Source organism: Hermetia illucens, chromosome 3, assembly GCF_905115235.1.
Source record: "Hermetia illucens chromosome 3, iHerIll2.2.curated.20191125, whole genome shotgun sequence".
Classification (NCBI taxonomy): Eukaryota; Metazoa; Arthropoda; class Insecta; order Diptera; family Stratiomyidae; genus Hermetia; species Hermetia illucens.
In genome coordinates, this window is record NC_051851.1 from 158,524,408 (window position 1) to 158,544,686 (window position 20,279).

Genomic DNA, 20,279 nt, shown 5'->3' on the forward strand with positions numbered 1-20,279 from the left:
CGTCTTCAATAGGCTTGTACCAATCACAGAAAAGGAGGGTGGTCTCTTAGACAGGCAGTTCGGATTTCGAAAGGCAAGATCTACTGTCAATGCCATCAGCACGGTGACGAAAGTTGCGCAAAAAGCAATGTAGGCCAATAAATCTTGCGCGGTAGTTACTCTGGACGTGAAGAATGCCTTTAATACGGAAAAATGGAGCAAAATAATTGCGGCTTTTGCCAAATTGGGCGCTCCTAAATATCTGGTACACATAGTCATGGAATTTTTCCGGGAGAGGATATTGTGTTACCATTCGGACGATGGGCCTAAGACGGAGCATAAAACCGAGGTAGTCTTGATTACCAAGCGAAGGAAACAGACGTCGATAAAGATCAGGATCAGGAGTCATAGTTGACCAAAGACTGAAATTCAAGTCGCATCTTGAAAATTTAGCAACCAAGGCTTCAGAAGTGGCTACATTTTTGGCAACAATGTTACCAAATATAGGTACCCCTCCTAGGCAATGCCGTCGGTTCCTTATCTCGAGAGTTGTCAGCTCCAATGTTGCTTTATGCAGCTCTAGTCTGGGCACCATCTTTGAAGTTGGAAGCAAATAGAAGGAAGATCGCAGCTCCATACCGATTGAGTACATTGCGAATGACGTGCGTTTACCGGACAACATCAGACGAAGCAGTCTGTGTGATAGCAAGCATGGTCCCCATCAACATCTTGGCGAACGAGGGTCGACGAATCTATCATATGCAATTGGCGAGTCCTATACCTATCGTCAGCAATTAACACGAAGTGAATCTACTTTGGAATAGCAAAAAAAAGATGGGATGATTCACCTAAAGGACGCTGGACACACAGGATTATTCCAGATGTCTCTACATGGATCAAGCGAAGGCACGGTGAGGTTAGTTACCACCTAACTCAATTCCTAGGCGGACACGGAGGGTACCGTGCATATTTTTATTGCTTCGGGCGTGACGACGCCCCGTATTGCACGACATGCGTGATGATTCCGGAAGATGCAAAGCATGTTATTTTTAACTGCCCGCGGTTCGCCGCACACAGAGCGTAAGCGCAAATTGACAGCGAGGCACGGTTGACACCCGAGAATATCGTGGACCACATGCTAGCCTCTGAAACATCTTCGAGGGCGGTGGAAAAATTAATGAAGACGATCCACAATCTGCTGAGGAGGGAGGAGCTTCGGAGGGAAGTTACCAATAACGACAGAAGCCGCAGTTCATAACAGATCCTGCTCCGCGATGTGCCTTGAAAAGACGTTGTGTATCTAACGCCATGTGCCAAACTGACATACTACAAATTTAACACAACTAAAGATACATACATACATGCAGTTATATTAAAAACAAAATGAAAATATTAACTTCATTTAGAAATTAATTCCCAATCAGATATGGATATGCCGACTTTGCATCAGAAATAAACTAAACCTACAGATTCAAGGGCACATATCCAAAGTTTCACAAACAAAAAGATATTTATTTCTAGAGTAACTTACAAAAAATATACAAAACGGAATAAATGCAGAACAATCTTAACATATTTCGGTGCTCAATTCCGCCGATTTATCCAAGTAAAGTTGTCACTGTTTTTGGCAAAATGTGGGTCGTTAAATCTAAGATAAATTACTCCTTTTTATTGAAATTTTACAAGAATTTTTGTAAACTTACAAAGAGGCTCCACAGTAAATCCTTCTTTTTCATTTCCCGAAAAATGGAATGCGACATTGTCAATTTTGTTGTCATAGGTCCCATCGATAACAATGGACATAACACCGTTGATTTCTTTCAGAGATCCTTTTATGTAAATGTCGATTTTTGGGTCGTGCGAACTGAAATGTTAATAAATTGGTACTACAGAATATCTGAGGAGAATACATAGATAGCTCCTGAAATTGGAAGAAAGCAAGGTAGGCACTTACTTGAATTCAAAGCTACCATCACTGTTTACACTATTTGCAGTTTGAACCAAAACAGTAGGATTATCCGCAGTCGTAGTTGAAGAGTTTTGTTTCATATCAACCATTGGAGCCTCTGTCACCGATTTATCCTCCGGGGGTCCAAGCCTGGAATTAACATTTGCTAGCAATGGCCTATTCCGTAGTCGTTGACAAACAGTCGACAGGATCACTGAACTTAAAATTACTATCAGAAGATAAATTATTTTAGCCATCTTGACGGTAATAAACAATTTAGTCAGCAATTAGGAGAAGTATCTCAATTTATATATAAATGCAGAACTCATCTCTCATACCTTCGAATCTAACACATTCATTTAGCTGAAGAGTGCTGTCAATAGAAAAAAACCCGAAAACTTGTTCCTAAATGCAAAGTATCGAACTATCTTAAGGTTAACTGGAATAATTGCCAATCATCACACACCCCAGCCTATTAATAATTATTCCCCGGAAAACAATTGCGCTCTATATCTGAAGCTGGTTTTAATTGTTGACGTAAATTATCCAAAAAAAATATGTAAATTAAGTCAACAATAAATCATCTCAACTAAAACCTGTCAAGAACTTCTTGAGAAGGAAGTGAAGCGCACCTGAAAACTGCAATTCATCTTTAATAGTGTTACGTAATTGAAAAATTACTCATCATATCGCAGTGACTAATAGCGAACGTGAGTCTTTATCGAATGAAGCACCATTTTTTAAGTCAACACTTTTTTGTATAAAAAGATATATCCAAACTCTCTATAAGAACTTAAGTTTAAATACTGCTAAAATTGCTTGAAGTACCTGTGTTGATACGTATCTTAAGCTGCCTGTGGATTAAAACTGTGTATGCAATGCTCACAATGATCCCAGCCTGATCTCTCCTGACGTCCGCAAAGAATGCTCTGCCTCACTCCTCTCCATAATTTCAGCAGTGCGAATTGTAGAGTATGCCAAGCCTGGCAGCATAGTCACCTATAGGCCGCGGTTATTGTAGGATTACCAGATGTTCCTTGACTAAACATAGATGTTGGGCCTTCGCAATCTGGAGTCAACGATTGTCAAGTAGTTGTCTACCGTATATAGGCCGCATTCACAGAAGGAATTTAAGCGTGTCACCCAGGCTGTTCAGGGGGTACCAACCCGTACCGTACCAGTTTCGAGAATGTTACTACAAGGCGAGCATAGGGCCTTAATTGCACCTTGCCTACAGTTTACAATGACTTTACCACGATTGGTACCCAGATCATGGTCCACCCATCGACATAGTAGTATCGCCAGTATCTCCACTAAAAATAAACTGGAGTATCCAAGAATATTTTACGACTTGGTTACATCGTGTGCACCCCCACTTAATGGGGCTATTCCTATTCTTAATGGATCTTCCATAGTCCAGCTAGGCCGTTGAAATTTCCCACCAGCCAATTGACGATATTTTACGTAAGCAAGTGTTTAGTTGCTGTAATTTCCCTAAGTTCCATACCGGTCTTACGAATTTTATGTTGACTTTTTAGTCTTCACAATACGGAGTTAGACATACTTAGTTTGGTTGGATTCTTGGCGACGCAGCGGATTCCCTGAAGACCCTCCTCAGCTAGACTCTGAAGTCTGATTTAGCTATTCCGTTGGAATCGGTACAAAGAAACCCAAACATGATCACAAGGTCAACTACCCAATCATTATGAAGAAGCTTTTCCGAAAAACTGAGTTGCTCGAAGTGATGTCAAAGTTGAAGCGTATCGTTGTCAGGTCTATGAAAGGCAAAATATTTGCCTGAAGTGCACTTTGCATGTAGCATCCAGAACCTTACCTCAGGACTTATGGACTTTGCGGGCTAAACCATCCTCATCCATTAAATTACCCTCCCAATGCAACCTGTTGAGCCGGTGTGTTTGTGTATGGTGGAGGAGAAGCTACAGCTTCTGAGCACTCAGGCCGTGTTGGCCCATTGTACTCGCCTCCCCCGTCTAACGGAATATTCCGGATTCGTTCACGTATCGCAGGATTTCCGTGGATGTGATGCTACCCGTCGCAATTGGAGAACATCGGCACCAAAGATCTGATGCCTGATGCGTCCATAGGCGGGGCATTCACATAGGAAATGCTCCGTGGATTCCGCTTCCTCATTACAGGAGGGACACGTATCATCTTCGGTAATTCCTATTCTGAACATATGCCCAGCTAGTGAATTATGGCCTGTCAGAATGCCCACAATACACCTTTAAGTCCTCCTGCTTTTCGACAGGATAAACTTTGCGGTACGTATGTTGGGTTCTGGCAGGAAAAGTTTGGTGTGTCGAGCAGCATTTAGGCTCTGCCACCTGTCATTATGGGAAACTTGTTTCCAGTTTTTGAAAACAGATTTAGCCAATGCCACTGATACTCCAATTGCTGGCTCCGGTCCCGGCATAGGGGAGATTAACCCCTCTTTCGCTAAAGCGTCCGAGATTTCATTTCCCTCTATGCCACAGTGACCAGGTACCCAGAGTAGTTCCACCGTATAGAATCTAGACATAGAGTTCAAACTGTTTCTGCATTCTTGAACGATTTTCGAGGTGATCAAAGGACTGCTCAATGCCGGACTTAATACACAAACTAACGGCCATGGTATCGCTCGTAGATTTCGTCCTTATGTAGGCTACGAAATCGTCCATCCTCATGTAGGAGGCCAAAAATTCTTCGGAGGATTCTTCCCTCAAACGCGGCCAATTTTTCTTGCTAAGAACCAAAGTCTCTGAGGAGTACATGAGGACTGGCGAGATCATTGTCTTGTACAGTAAGAGCTTTGACTCTATAGTGAAATAGACTCTGTTGCCAACTAACAACCGAGCCCGGATTTCATCGTCTTAGCTATTATCGGTTGTAATTTTCGACCCTAGATAGCAGAAATGATCAACGGTCTCAAAGTTGTAGTCTCCTATCTTTATTCTTCCCGTCTGACCAGTGCGGTTTGATGTTGTTGGTTGGTCAGTTTTCGGTGCTGACGTTCCCAACATATACTCTTTGTCTTACATTCATTGATTTGCAGCCCAAAATCTTGCGCCGCCTGCTCGATCTGGATGAAGCCAGTTTATATGTCTCGGGTCGCTCTTCCCATGCTGTCAACATCGTCAATATGGGTCAGTAGTTGGGTGAACTCAAAGAGGATCGTACCCCTCGCATTTACCTCAGCATCACTGACCACTACTTTTTCCAGGGCCACGTTAAAGAGGATACATGATAGGGCATCCCCTTCTCTTAGCCCGTTGTTGATGTTGAATGGTGTTGAGAGTGAGTTCATCTGGCCTCGTGCATTGGTCAGGTTCAGCTTAATAAGTCTAATTAATTTTGTCGCCATGCCAAATTCTCCCAAAGTCAATGAAAAAATGGTGCAACCGATGGCCATATTCCAACAGTTTTTTTTATCACTTACCGCAGAGAGCAAATCTGATCTATTGCTGATTTGCCTGAAGACAAGTCTCTTTGGTATGGGCCAATGATGTTCTCCACGTATGAGGCCATCCGACCTAGGAAGATACCGGAAAATACCTAATAGATGTTAATCAGCAACGTAATACCCCTGTAATTACTGCACTACGTGGTAACTTCCTTTTTTCTGTATTGGACGGATAATGCCCCGTTGCCAGCCGTCAGGCATTGATTCGCCGTCCCACACCTTGAGCATAAGTTGATGAACCACTTGGTGTAATTGGTCGCCTCCACATATTACCAATAATTCCATCGTCTCCTGGCGACTCATGACTTTTAAGCCGATGAATTGCACGGATTCTTTTTCTATACTTGGTGGTGGCTCTATTTATCCGTTGTCTTCAGTTAACGGGACCTCCAATTTGCCGATATTCTGGTTGTTCAATAGCTCATTAAAATACTCAACCCGTCGGCAGGATGAACATCGAGGTGTATAAGATTTCATCCTGCTGACTTGTTGGTAAAACTTGCTCACTGTACTTTTCGAGTTCTCCAAGACTTCCTTTTCCGTCTGTGAAGTCGTTTCTCCGCTCGTCGGAGTTCGCGATAAGTCTCCGGGCGTGCCCGCGTCCTTTAAAAATGCAACATTACTCGGTATGCGGCATTCTTCCGTTCCGTTGCTGGCTTACATTCATCGTCAAACCAGCCGTTCCGACTTTTTTGCGACTGGAACCAAGTATGTTTGTGGCCTTATTTATGATAACCTTCTTCATGTGGTTGATCATTTGTTGATGCTTCATCTCCAGGTCCTCTGTTGATTGCGGTTATTGCGGCATCCATTTCCCTCTTATAGCTGTCGCCGAGGACTGTGTTGTGGATGGCTTTAGTATTAACTCTCACCTGGTTATCAGAGTTGATTCTGGGTGGTGTTGTTATTCGATCTCGGAGCACCATTCCAACGAGATAGTGATCCGAGTCTATATTGGCCCCCCTATATGTTCTGACATCCGTCAAGGCTGAGAGGTGGCGGCTTTCGATCAAGACATGGTCAATTTGGTTGAAAGTGGTCCTGTCTGGAGAGGCCCATGTATGCTTGCGGACCGCTTTCCGCGCAAACCAGGTACTTCCAACAACCATTTAGTGTGACACTGCTAATTGAATAATCCGCAGTTCGTTATCATTTGTATTTTGATGTAAGCTATGGGAGCCAACGTATCTCCTGAATAGGGGCTCCGCCCCTACTTGGCTGTTAAAATCCCCAAGTATGATTTCGATTTCATATTTGGGACAGGCTTCGAACTCCGCCATGCTATTAATATGGTATACTGGTCCCAAGCCCAGATAAAGGAGGAGGATTTGAGACAACGTACTCTGTACTACCCTCAGCAAAACAAAAAATAAAATGCTGAAATCAGGGAAAGAGATAAATAGAGTATAGTTGGAGTTATTCCACTATGCTAAATCCTACCTGATCTCTCTTGGTAACAGGTCTCGCGACAGGCCGACCAAATAAATGCATAGAATGTCGTTACGAACATAATGATCGGATTAAATCACAAGCCTCGGAGAAATGCTAGGGCGTCCACCTCAGTCGTCGCGGCAGGATTCGCCCCGATCCTGACGAGAAATGGGTAAGGGTTCGTAACGCATGGACGGCATCAAGACGTAGGCAAGTTAGTCCGAACAAAACGAACAAAACTAGTACGTGTCTGCACGCTAAATGGCCTACTGGAAAGACCGAGAAACTCGTCAGAGCCCTTCGGAAAAGACGCATTGATATCTGTGCTCTGCAGGAAATCTGATCTGATGGTGCCAGAAGCTGCGATATTGAACGCGAACGCGGTAAAGATGGCTATAAAGTTCTCTATTTTGGTAGCCCACACTCTCAATATGGTGTTGGCATTGCCATCTTAGAGGGTTCCCGTGATGCCATTAAAGAAGTCGAACGATTTGGAAATCGACTGAAGAAGCTCATAATTATATCAGCTGATCGCACTATTCACTTTTTCACCGCGTACGCACCACAGACAAAACGACCAGATGCCGAGAAAGATGCCTTCTGTCAACTTCTCGATGAAAAGACTTGTCATGTGCCTGCTGACGACTATATAATCATTGCCGGCGACCTTAAGGGTCATGTGGGTGAAAAGGCAGACGGTAACAGGTGGCATGGAGGAAAGGGTTCGGAGCGCGCAATGAGGGTGGCGAGCGTATAATAGATTTTACGGACACCCATGAGCTTGTACTTATGAATACATGGTTCATCAACCGATTGTCGATAGTGGGAACCGTAAATCGCAAATAGACTATATTCTCATAAGACGCCGACAATTTACCACTGTCACTGATTGCAAAGCCGTTCCCTATGAGACCATCGCACTTCAACATCGACCGTTGATTGCTGTCCTGCGAATTAAGCCACCGATAAAACAGCGTGAGGAACGCAGTGGTTCGCCGCGCATTAAATGGTGGCGATTTGAAAGAAGAAAGCAGAAATGATTCCACTTACGCGATTACCAACCATCACGAATATAGAAGAATCGTGGAACCAAATGGAAGACATGATCCACAAAGTGGCCTCTGTAACCCTCAGGGTCACCAAGCCAGGTAAGCGGTACATCAACCGAGATACATGGCTTGCAACGACGCTGTTGAAATGAAGGTCATTTTGCAAATTTATAAGAATGGCAACCGGCAAGTAAAGAAAACGATCACGGCCACCCGAGTGGATCACTCCAAAAATATTTTCGATAAGCTGAACACTTGGGATGGCGAGAGAGACCTGTATTGACTTGCCAACGGCCGAAACGAACGTACACATGATATCGAACACTTCTGTTGCGTTAATGACAAGGACGATACTTTCTTTACTAACCGTCGAGCCGTTTGGCTGAGGAGAACCTAGCGAGGTTTGCCGACCATGATGCAGTAAGCGAATGCTCCAAAGGCCTAATTAGGGCGATCAGACCCGGGTCTGCACGAGGACTCATCTGAAGTGGCAATAGGTCACGAAACCTTACCAAGGGTATACTAATACCATGGCAACCGGGATAGCTCCTGAATTCACAAACTTCAGGTGTTGTATGTTCAGCTCGGTTGTTACCGGTTGACTCCCTAGTGGCGGCTTCGTGGATGTTGTCGTTGCGTTCAAGCGAACAGGGTCCTTCGGTCCTTCTCAGCGTGGTATTGTGTTTCAACACGGATGCCGTTCTCCTTAGTTCGGTAGAGATTTAGGTAGATTTTGCATCCACCAGTATGAATACTGAGCCATGCACTCGGTATAGACCAATACTGTTGTAGCTTGCTGCGGCGGGACTTTGATTGTGGTCACAAAATCAATCCGTGTCTGAAGAGGACCGTGGGATTAAGTCCATGAGACAGGTACCCACGTAAAACCCGGCGAAGTAACTGCCAGTGCAACTGAAGTCGAGAAGGCAGCAAAACGAATGAAATCGGGGAAATCCACAAGACCTGACGACATCGCATCTGAGCTATGGAAAGTGAAGAGCTGGGACCCAACACTGTGTCTCAGCGAATTCTTTAATCGGGTCAGTCAGGAAGGAAGAACACCATCTGACTGGCAAGAAAGTACCACTGTTCCAAGTCGAATGTTCAAATTACCGTCCGATCCGGTTACTTTCCCATACCATGAAGACTTTTGAACGCATTCTTGACAACCGTATTCGCGAAATCGGTGAAGTAACCGTGAATCAAGCCGGAATTGTCAAGTACTGCGGAACTACTGATGCAATGTACGCTGCGTGGTTACTCATGAAGAAACACCGTGAGAAGCATCGCCCTCTTTATACTGCATTTTTAGATCTAGAGAAAGCGTTTGACCGTATGTCACACGAACTTATCTGGTATACTCTACGACAACACTTAGCGCCAGAAGAACTCGTGCGCTGGGTTCAATTGCTCTACCAGGATCCGAAAAATAAAGTCCGAAGTGTGGCGGACGTATAAAAACCGTTTCGTGTCTCTGTTGGTGTTCATCAAGGAAGCGCCCTCTCACCACTCCTTTTTGTTCTTGTTACCAACACCGTCACACGGTACATCCAATGTCCAGCGCCTTTTACACTGCTTTAAGCAGATGATGTTTTCCTAGCGTCTAATAGAAAAAATAACCCCAAGCTACTTGTCCGAAAATGGAATGATCACCTCATGCAACACGGTCTCAGATTGAATCTGAATAAAACTGAACTTTTGATGACCGATTCCCATGGAACAGGCACAATCAGTCTCAGCGGCAGTGACCTGCCCAGAACCGAGCGATTTAAATACCTCGGATCAGTGCTATCAGCCAACTGCGTTATGAAATTGTTTCATGCATTAACGCAACCTGGATGAAGTGGCATTCCACAACTGGTATTCTATATGATCGACGTATCAATGAACGTCTCAAGTCTAAAATTTGCCGCAATGTCGTCCATCGTGTCGCTCTCTATGGTTCTGAGTGTTGGCCGACTATAAAAGACAATGAACGGCGTCTTGCGGTAATGGAGACGAAGATGTTACAATGAAATGAAGATATCCGCGATCGTTATGGGGTTGCACCGATCGTGGAAAAACTGTGGTTACGTAATTAGCGCTAACGAGGATTCACTCGCCAAGATCAGTCGGAACATCGAAGTCGATGGTAAACGACCAATTTAAAAGCCTTGAGATTACACCCAGATCAGGCATTTGATAGAGCCAACTTGCGAAACCGATCACGACGAGCCGACCCCACTTGTGAACGGGACAAAGGTTGAAGAAAAAGAAGAAGAGTGTTATCCTTAACTAATTAGTGAAATTACTGAAAAATCTGTTCATATGATTAATTAACTCTCTGATAACATGATTCGAGAGTTTGCAATTGTTATAATTTGCAACATTGTAATGCAAGGTTGCTCATGGATAGCGCCAGCATGATAACAAATATGGTATGCATTATTCATCATGCAAGTAAATTTTCGCATGATAAAATTATCAGTACTAAGTTATTACTAAATATAGTTGTTTGTTTTAGTTAAATTCATTCTAGAAAATTTGGCTGAGCATAAAAGACAACCCGGGCGATACTAATGGTGACTTTGATATAGATTCTACTATAACTGGTGAAGTTGTTGTAGGTAATAGTTTTCTGGCAGTCAAAGGGTAGTATAGGTCCCAGGACGCAACGTGGATTGGTGGTGGATTGGTTGAAGCATAAAACCTGGGAAACGCCTGCTGAACCAACACCAACAGCTCTGCAACCGTTTGACACATTACTTCGGGCCAGTCCTCCCGCTCGCTCGCCTTTGGGAGCCTTCAAGTCAAGAAATCCCTTTCACCAACGGGACGGGAGGGGAGGAAGGTCTGCATAAAATTGCTGATGAAAGCCGTCCCACCTCATGCAAGAGAAAAAGGTGTATTTAGCGTCATTCGCCACTCCATTGCAGAACACACAATCAGGAGATCACGCCTTCCTAATCCTGTCCAAGTAAGACTGAAAACATCCATGCCCGCTTAGAAGTTGAATAAGGAAGTAATCAATCTCACTATGCGTTCGGCTCAGCTACGGCTATAAATTTTCGATGAGCCGCGCAGTCCATCGACCCCTTAGATCATTTTGCCAAGAGAGTTGCCACTTGTTAAGGGTACGTTGACGTTCTTCATAGGCAACCACCTCTTATAAGTTCTCGCCCTTATGGCGGTAGATAGCTTTACGCTCTTTGGCATGAAGGGCAACGGGGTTCACTCCCGCAATCATCATCACGGCCGGTTCAGAGACAGTGTGATAAGCAGACGCTACTCGCAAAGCTCCCTGTCTCTGTACTTGAACAAGGGGCTTACGATGCACCTTTTTGTCAAGGGCATCAGCCCATACCTCCACGCCATAGAGCAGGACCGACTGTGTCGCTCCCATAAGGAGACGTCTCCTAGTAGATATAGGGCCCCACCATTCGCAATTAGCCCAATCAAGGCCGCGACTCCAGCTGCAGCCCTGTCCGCTGCTGCTTTGATTCGCTCGAAGAAGCTCATCTTCGAGTGAAGCATTAAACTAAGGTATTTAACTCCTGGTTTTAGCTCAGTAGTCAACTAGCCGATCGATATGGCACGCAGGGTAGGGTCGCGATGCTCTTTTTGGTCAGGATAACTATTTCAGTTTTTTCCAACGCAACGCTGTAACCATGAGCAACCATCCCTCCGCTTACTCGTCGCATCAATACGCCAAGTGAGCTTTGCGCCTGTTCAGCAGTATTCCTGGAAACAAGTTCCACAACGTCGTCTGCATAACCGACCAGGCGCGACTCTTCCGGTATATCAAGTTTCAGCAGACTATCGTAAGAAACGTTCCAGAGGTCCAGCCCTAGGATGGATCCCTGTGCTCATCCCAACGTGATTTCCATCCTCCTCTGGGCCCCTAGCGTCTCATAGAGCAAAAAGCGGTCTTTCAAATAATTCCTCAATATCCGCAAGAGATAGCTTGGCACATAGAATGAATTCTCTAATGTGCCTAGTATATCTGTCCGTCTTACGGAATTGAAGGTATTTCTGACATCAAGCGTTATGAGAAGCACTATCCATTGAGATCGGCGGCTGTGTGCACCAGCTCGATGAACCGCATCTACGACCTCCATAATAGCATCCACTATGGATCTCCCTGTTCTGAACCCGAACTGCCTTGAGGATAAGTCCTCGGCAGCGCGGATCTCTTCAACGAGTCTACTCCTGATGAGCTTCTCGAGCACTTTCCTGGCCGTGTCAAGCATACACACCGGTCGGTATGCAGACGGGAGCTCCGGTTACCCTTGCTGATCAGCGGGAGTCTGGCTACTTTCTAGCGACAGTGAAGCCCATGGTGTTTTACGTAGGCACCTGTCGTGAAACTTAATCCTACGGTCCTCTTAAGACACGGATTGATTTTGTGACCACAATCAGAGCCCCGCTGAAACAAGCAACAACGGTACCAGTCTATACCAAGTGCATGGCTTAGCATTCATACTGGTGGATGCAAGAATTACCTAAATCTCTACCGAACTATGAAGTACGGCACCCGTGTTGATACGCAACACCACGTCGAGGCCCGAAGGTCTCTTCTCGCTTGAGCATAACCACAACCACCATGAAACTCCCACTAGGGGGGCCAACCGCAAATAACCGAGCTGTCCTCACATACAACAGGAGTTCACCCGAAGTATGTGAGTCGAGGGGCTTTCCCGGTTCCCATGGTACCAGTATACCCCTGGTAAGGTTTCGTGACCAATTTGCCACTTCAGATGAGTCCCCGTGCAGACTCGGGTCTGATCGCCCTGATTAGGCCTTTGGAGCATTCGCCTACTGAATCACGGCCGGCAAACCAAAGTGATTACAGCGTCTCCCGGTGCCACCAGTATAGAGGTTCTCCTCGGCCACTTGGTTTTGGTTTGGCCGATAGGGTTGCCGCCACCTCTGAGCACCACTTTCTAGCGACAAGGAAAAATGCTCTCCTCCAAGCAAGCATTGAACGCCTCAAGCAGCAAGTTTATCCTTTGGCGGACCACCAGGTTGTTAACTCCCGCCGGGATACCATCAGGACCTGGCGCCTTCTTGTTTTTCATTGTGAGAACCGAGCTTCGAGCTCTCTCATTGTGAAAGAAGGGCTATCCTCGACGCTTTCCGCGCTATTGACATCAACCCGTACAGGATCTCTGGGGAACAATGCCCGTACAACGCGGTTAATCTGGTCGGTAGTTAGTATGCAGAGCCTCCGCGGAGCCCCGATTTCCCGGGTCGCAAGCTTATAGCCAATTAACCACGGGTCCTCATTCACCTCGTTGAGAAGGTTCTGCCAGTTTTGCTTTTATTTGTAGCATTGCCGAGTCTCCTTTTAGCTAATCTATACTGTACCTTTATGACGCATGCTTCCTCGATGGCGCGCAAACGTTGTGCCAAGCGCGGCGCTTATCACACTCCCTCCGTAGGTCGGCAATTTTTGATGTCCACCAGTACTTAGAAGGCTTGTCGCGGCTAGGGCCCCTCCGGGGCATGCAAGCCTCACATGCCGTCGTCATCACTGAATTTACGACGGTGTTTGACTGAGGCATGCCCCATTCAAGGGCCCCAGCATTAAAATCACCGCCTACGAGGATTCGCCCCTCCGTGCTCGAAAGGGCGTCCTCCAGAGCATCAAGCCGGCATCGTCTCATTCAGCGTCAGGTCAACGCTAAAAAACATTATCCCTAAACCCCGGACCCAGGCAAACTCATTCCTTCGGCCTTTGGCAAGGACACAAAGTCGAACATAGTCGCGAATCCAGATGGCAGCGGTGCCCGTTAAGTCGAGATGCCATGAGGCCGGGTCCCTGTTTGCAAGCTGATTAGCATTAGATCAGCATATACTTCCGCAGCGAACTGTGCTAGCAACTGGTGAGCGGTTGCACTCCGGTGCATGTTAATTTGTGAAATGCAGATCATGCCGTTCGCACCCTAGCCCTTTTCAATTCCGCCCAGAAGATTAGCCACCGTCCCGAGCCCGCAGTTTACGCGACGCTATTACCAGACGCGCCACTATCCGCAACGTTCACTTTCAGTGCAGGTCTTCGCTTGATGACCTACTTGGCCGCACTTCTGGCATGCTGTCCTTCTGTCCGGTTCCTCGCTTTTTGCCGACGTGTGGCCAGAGTCCAGATACCTGTAGCACTTGGTGGGGACTATCCCCATTCGTTCCCTGGATACTACACATCCAATTTTGATGACTATGGGACTATGACAGCATAGCTAGGGTAAAACTGTACACGGCCATGAGAGAATTCGGTATCCCGACGAAATTAATAAGACTGACTGGGCTAACCCTGACCAATGTACGAGGCCAGATAAAAGCAGCAGGATCACTTTCGGGACCATTCAACTTCAACAAAAGTCTAAGACAAGGGGATGCCCTATCATGCGTCCTCTTTAACCTGGTCATGGACAAAGCGATTCGCGATGCAGACGGAAATCCGAGAGGCACCATCCTCTTTAAGTTCACCCAACTACTGGCCTATGCCGACGATATTAACACCTTCGATGGCTTAAGTCAGACAGACAGCTTTTAGAGATATCGAATTGGTGGTGCTCGGCGCAAAACCGGGGTGTCTGGAGTTCCTTATTAAGGCAGGCCTAGACCGGATACCGGTGGTTGCGCCGTTGATGATTATAAATAGTTTTCTCCTGGAAAACCTACCTTCAAAGTTTCACGCACACGAAAAGCACAAATCCTTTCATACTTGAGGCGTCTAGCCTCCGGTTACCGACTTTAAATAAAACTTTAATGGACATACAACTATCTCATATCAATTTTATTTCAATTTAACTTATTTAAGCATAAATTTAGTTTTATCCAACTATTGTGGCGATAACTTTGGGAGGAATTCCAACTGGAACCGCTGAAAAGAATATATAAAATCTGGTAAGTGCCATCAATATCAGACCCCGAAGACTTACGATAAGGTAATACGAAAAATCCTTTCTTATCACTTCCCGAAAACTCCACTAGATATCCTGTATCCGTGTTATTATACGATCCGTCAATTACTAGCGTTTGTTCTCCTTGGATTTGCTTCACTTCTCCCCGAATGCGAATCGAAACTTTCGCGTTTTGAATACTAGAAAAAAGTCATTCAACTATTTTTTGAAAAATATTTTATCTCGAATAACAACGTATGAGTGAAACCAAGCCGGAATCATTCATTATCGATAGTGATTCAAAAAGTTCTGCAATCTGCTAAAAAGGGAGGGGAGACCTCCTTATCTAAATCAACTTACTTAAATTCAAAGCTACCATCATCGAAAACGGCACTTGAAGTTTCACTTAAAGCAATCGGACTAGCCTCAGTTGGAGAATATCCTTGAGAAGTTGGCTGGGTTTTATCTGCGATGGCTTTCTCAAGGACTTGCTTCGTCACTGGTTGATCATTCACTCCATCACACACTATCGGCAAAACCACATAAAGTAACGTAGTTATGAGAGCGTAGGTAAAGTTAACCATCTTGACAACGTTGAACGGACTAATATCTTACAGCAGAAATGGGACAATTTATACGGAAATCTACATAGAATGTAAAAACTAACGATGTGGAACAGTTATGCTAACATAACAAATTTTAGTAACACTGAAGTATCATTTCGGGGAATGTACACAACAACCTGAAACCTGTTTCTATCATCTAAGCTGAAACCATCAACCTGGAGCGTTAATGAGCAAAGGTCAAGTCAACAGAAGATGCATAATTTAATTATGTATGAATTACTAAGTTAAGAGGAAAAAGATACAAGTATCATACCAAGAAAATAAACTAAGCGGATGTCCAAGAACTATGCCACGAATATGAAAGGTCTTGTTGAGTTTTCTTATAGCAAACAAGAAATCAATCTGGCCCCGGAATACACCATTATCGCTTCGTTTAGTGATCATATTTTATAATCGAACCTCCATCCAAGATTTATATCTCACAAACTTTAATCAGCACCCTATAAACACCCCTTTCCAAGCCACCAGGAAGACAGTATAATGGAGAAGAAATAACAGTGCTTCCAAAACTCATTGAGTATCTTATCTATGTGTCTCATAAAATAAACAGCTACAAAACCTTCAAACAGATACTTTCAGTTGAAGCTAAATTTAACCAAAATAAAAACACCCACAGAACAGAAACAGATACCAAATAAATCAATCCAAAATCCAAACCTATGGTAGATACTTTCAGAAACGAGATTGATATATGCAAATCTTGAAATTCCTCATTTGTCAGGCAATCAAGTGCATTGCACCACAGATAAGCGTGTTTTATAGTTGGCTGGCTATTGGTGCGGTGTACCCAAGTCAATCCGTCGACATCTAATTGAATCTATTATATAAGCAACAAAGCAAATGGAGTTGAACTTGAATTTTGAGAAATATATAAATAATATCACTTCATGCACTGAATTTGAAGGGCACCATTATCTGCCCTTTGTTTCATTCAGCTCGCGTGTACCTCGAATCTGGTGGATTCGTACTAGCTATGATGAAAAGTCGCGAATGTGCTTACTGCTCAGTGAACTTGCTGAGAGCTCCTGTTTTGGTAACTTTTAGATTACTAACTGAAGGTGAACCCGCAACTGACTGCTGGTGATAACCCAGGATAGTTTATCGTGAAGTTCTCGTTGTTTGGAACTTCAACATCTTCTGGTAACTGTAGCGTGGATAGTAGTGTTTCTTGGAATTGTGCGACTTCCTTTGTGCTACCATTGAAAATCTTCGTTCTCAGGATATGTGTAATTACACCGCTGATCCTCATCTTGGAATATGACGTCCGTTGTCCAGTTCGTGATGACTGGAAAGGATGAGCGTATCGTGCTCCTCGCCATCAGGTAAAGCTGAAAAGATGGAAGCTGCTGGGTCTACTACTGATATGTCAAGACAGATTTATGCAGACCGGTCATAAATGCGTGAAACATTATCATTATCATCAGGTTATATGATATCACTTCACTTTACAAAGTGATATCACAAATATCACCTTTCACTATCCTAATCGTACATGCAACGCTGTATCACCAATATTACATACCACACTCGGCAACCAGAATTATCAAATACTGCTTATCACTAGAGTGATATTTGCCCTATATATTTGGATCTATAACATTCGTAGCATAAAATGTACCCACGGTCTAGTTGATATGAATGAAGAATGAACCTGTCAGACAAGAGAAGAAAAAAATCAAAAGATCTGCATGCATATTATAGTAAGATATTTTCACATGCAAAGAATATGAAGGAATCTTGTGAACGAGCATAGTTTAGTTTAGTTTATTCGGCATAATTCTTCATTGAAGAAAACCTTACCAAAGTGTCTTCGTCTGAGATCTGAGGAGGCCTGCCCGCTGCATAAAAAGTTCTGGGCCGTCTCCTCCTCCTCTTCACATTGGCTGCACATAGTTCGGCTATCTTTTCCATACGGTAGTGTAAGGAGCAGTGTCCCGTCAAAAGCCCTACTAGGGTTTTCATGTCCCACTTCTTAAGAGACAACAAAAATGCCGCTCTAGCGACCCCAGGTTCTTTCACAAGGATTTCGCCTGCCGATAAGGGTTGAAATTTCTCCACTCGGCTGCATGAATTCTTGCAATTTCACCCAAAAGAGTACACTTGACAGTGAATGGCCGAATTCCTAAAGCTGATCCAGACTCTCGGCGAGCCAGTTTGTCAGCCTCATCATTACCAGCGATGTTAGACTGTCCGGCACCCACATCAGGAATGTTTCGTTCAGTCGGTCAAGTTTCAGCAGCACCTGATGGCAACTCCACACCAACTAGCTTGATATGGCGTTGCTATTTAGGGCTGATAATGCCGCCCGACATATTGTGTCCGCACACTTGCCAGTAATTATTACGGCTAGGTCGTCCGCAAATGCTTGCGCGAACACTTTTTTGCCCTCCAGAAGGCACAACTGGCCGACCAGTATGTAAATTTTCTCCACTCTAGCATGGGAAGGATCCACCTGATTAACAGCGGTTCGATTGCATTCTGTCTTGCCGCACCACAAATTACCGCGAATGGGACATAATTGAAGGCACCTTCGATGACCATAAATACGCCTAAGGCGTGTTCTTTTTCAATTTTTGCCGTCAGTTCATGGAGTGCTTTCTTCGTGAATTTGCCTTTCTGGTAGACGTTGCCTATGGTGAAGTGGCCACTAAGGAATGTGCGAATCCCTTATGAACCGATCTACTAGCCTTTCTAGAAGAAAGAAAGGACGTTATACTGATCGGTCGGAAGCTTTTTGCGTCTCTGTAGGTGGGTTTCCCTTGTTTGGAAATGAACAACACCTTCACGCCAGTTAATTGGAACATTAGCGTGTGCTAGGCATGCACGATATATATTCCGTATATGTAAACCCAGGACATCCATTCCCTCGATTATTAGCGCAGGAATGATGTCATCCGGACCTGCAGACTTGTAACTATGGAATGAGTTATGTAAATGCCCATTTTATTCGCTCCTGTAATGCTATTTTGCATACCAGATTCCAGTCTCTCGGTTGTCGGCCCTGAGATTAAATTTCGGATGCTCCTTTGGAAGTGCACTTTAAACAAACAATGTACCTCCCGTTCTGTAAATGTAAATACCCCAGCTTCTAGCTACGTTCTTTAGCCAAAATCCGCTTCAGCTTTGAGGTTGCTTCAAGGGAATTAGTCTCTTTGCAAAAGCGTCTCCATGATGATCGTCTAGCCAATCTTATGTTCTTCTTTAGAGCCTCCTGTGTCTCTTTATAGCGATTCCAGCCAGCGGTTCAATCACACTTCAGATCGCGATTGAGGAGCATCCTTGCTGTTCTCCTCTGGTTTGCAAAATCCGAGTTCCGCCATGGTGTTTTATCCTTCTTTGGCATGTTGAGTGGACAGCTTTCTTTGAAAGCTTCTCTCACGCTAGTTGCGATCATCTGGATTGTCTTCTCAATTCCAGCAATGGATTTGATGCGCGTCTCAGGGATCGTAATTCGGGCGCTGAATGAATACGTCGCCCAATCTGCCTGCCACGAATTCCGAAATGGAGTGGATAGAGGTGCCCATTACGTAATCAATGTGTCTATGATCCGAGAGTGTGATATCCTTTGATACTCTCCACTCTCCCTCCAGAGCCGCAATGTCAGGAGACGCCACCGTGATGACGATGACCTCCCGCCTGACCACGTTGAGGGAAAATAGGTTCACTATCCAAATTCAGGATCTGCAAATCGGTTCCTACTAGATATTCCAGTAGTCTCGATCCTCTTCCATTGATGTTGGAACTTCCCCAGCGTGATGAGCGTTGACATCACATCCTGCTATTACCCCCACACCTCTACTTTAAGCACATTGGCTAGCTCTTATGAATGTTCCACTGGAAACGTCTTCTGCGTCATAGGGGAAATATGCAGAGCACCATAGTATCTCTTTACCTCCCTGTTGACTTTTTATGTTTAGTTTAGCCGATGTGGTGTCGCCATCACATAGGTCGTTAACCAAATTAGCCTGGAAGTCTTTTGAGGGTACCATGCAGGAGCGGGGTCGATCACTTCCATTGGCAGACAGCAGGTCAGCATGTTGGAAGTTTATACCCCTGACTACCCTACCAAAAACACACGAGGTATATAAATGTCTTGCAGCTATTGATCCGACGACTGATAAGTGCAGTCGCCGCTTTACAATGCTGCAAATTTATTTGGGAAACGTGGGACCTCTTCTACGCTTCAGATGAAAATGCCGAGGGCTGCACTTCCCCTTCAATGGTTTTAGGAGCCGACACTTGTAACGTGACGGTCATTAGCTCGTAGAACAGGCAGCCCGATTTTTCCCGAACCTTTTTAACATCGGGCTCGGAAACGCTGATAGTGAGAAAAGTTCCCGGTCAATCGGCTCACTCTCCTGTTTTGATCCAGGTGGAAGTGATGAGGTTATTCTGCACACTAAGTTGTTCCAGAACCCCAGCACCATTTCGCTCTTCTTCTGGAAGCCAGAGGAAGCACCTTTTTAACAATGGCAGTTTAGAGACCCTTTTCGGGGTTAGTCGCGCACCCTCTCACAAGTCGTTGAGGGAGGAGCAGTACTGCCTGAGCCACTCATTGGTATCTTCGTCGGCAAAGTTTATCCGTAACATTCTACGGTATACACCTACCGACTCAAAGCAAAGCTTTGCCTTGTGAGAATGCAGTCCTTACAGCTAGAAGGAGTTTCCTCTTAAGCTGTTCTCACTACTCAGTATCGTAACTGAATGCATTAGAGTCGCCATGCAAGACCCATTCATCGGCTTCGACAGCCTTGGCTTCAAATGAAGGCCTAGCCGCTGCCAGCCGAGCCCTCTTTGCTGCCTTTGGTGTAAAAGAGTTAGGATCATCCGAGGACCGCTGCTGCTTCGGTTTCCCCTTAACCGTAGGTGCCCCGAATGATATTTTTCCCAAACCTTGACACAGCC

The 20,279-nt window shown here is 44.9% G+C and overlaps 2 protein-coding genes across 2 annotated transcripts; both read right to left on the minus strand.

The window, feature by feature from the left end:
- Nucleotides 1-1,477: 1,477 nt before the first annotated feature.
- On the minus strand, nucleotides 1,478-2,209 carry LOC119652587. Its single transcript, XM_038056808.1, has 3 exons — nucleotides 1,934-2,209; nucleotides 1,683-1,843; nucleotides 1,478-1,627 (listed from the first exon to the last, which is right to left on the minus strand). Exons 1-3 carry the CDS (start codon nucleotides 2,182-2,184, stop codon nucleotides 1,578-1,580), a joined length of 462 nt encoding a protein of 153 aa, XP_037912736.1. The 5' UTR covers nucleotides 2,185-2,209; the 3' UTR covers nucleotides 1,478-1,577.
- Nucleotides 2,210-14,617: 12,408 nt separating this feature from the next.
- LOC119652215 lies at nucleotides 14,618-15,378 on the minus strand. The gene is made up of 3 exons (XM_038056157.1): nucleotides 15,109-15,378; nucleotides 14,788-14,948; nucleotides 14,618-14,729 (listed from the first exon to the last, which is right to left on the minus strand). The coding sequence occupies exons 1-3, from the start codon at nucleotides 15,330-15,332 to the stop codon at nucleotides 14,680-14,682; spliced, it is 435 nt and encodes a 144-aa protein (XP_037912085.1). The 5' UTR covers nucleotides 15,333-15,378; the 3' UTR covers nucleotides 14,618-14,679.
- Between the last annotated feature and the right edge of the window lie 4,901 nt (nucleotides 15,379-20,279).

Excerpts from the sequence above, each read along its gene's own strand:
- LOC119652587 (XM_038056808.1), bottom strand. The coding sequence starts at position 2,184 with ATGGCTAAAATAATTTATCTTCTGATAGTAATTTTAAGTTCAGTGATC. Across the intron at positions 1,844-1,933 it reads GATGGTAGCTTTGAATTCAA|TTCGCACGACCCAAAAATCG; the intron begins GTAAGTGCCTAC and ends TTAACATTTCAG. Across the intron at positions 1,628-1,682 it reads ATTTACTGTGGAGCCTCTTT|ATTTAACGACCCACATTTTG; the intron begins GTAAGTTTACAA and ends AATTTATCTTAG.
- LOC119652215 (XM_038056157.1), bottom strand. The coding sequence starts at position 15,332 with ATGGTTAACTTTACCTACGCTCTCATAACTACGTTACTTTATGTGGTT. Across the intron at positions 14,949-15,108 it reads GATGGTAGCTTTGAATTTAA|TATTCAAAACGCGAAAGTTT; the intron begins GTAAGTTGATTT and ends ACTTTTTTCTAG. Across the intron at positions 14,730-14,787 it reads ATTTTTCGTATTACCTTATC|CGGTTCCAGTTGGAATTCCT; the intron begins GTAAGTCTTCGG and ends TATTCTTTTCAG.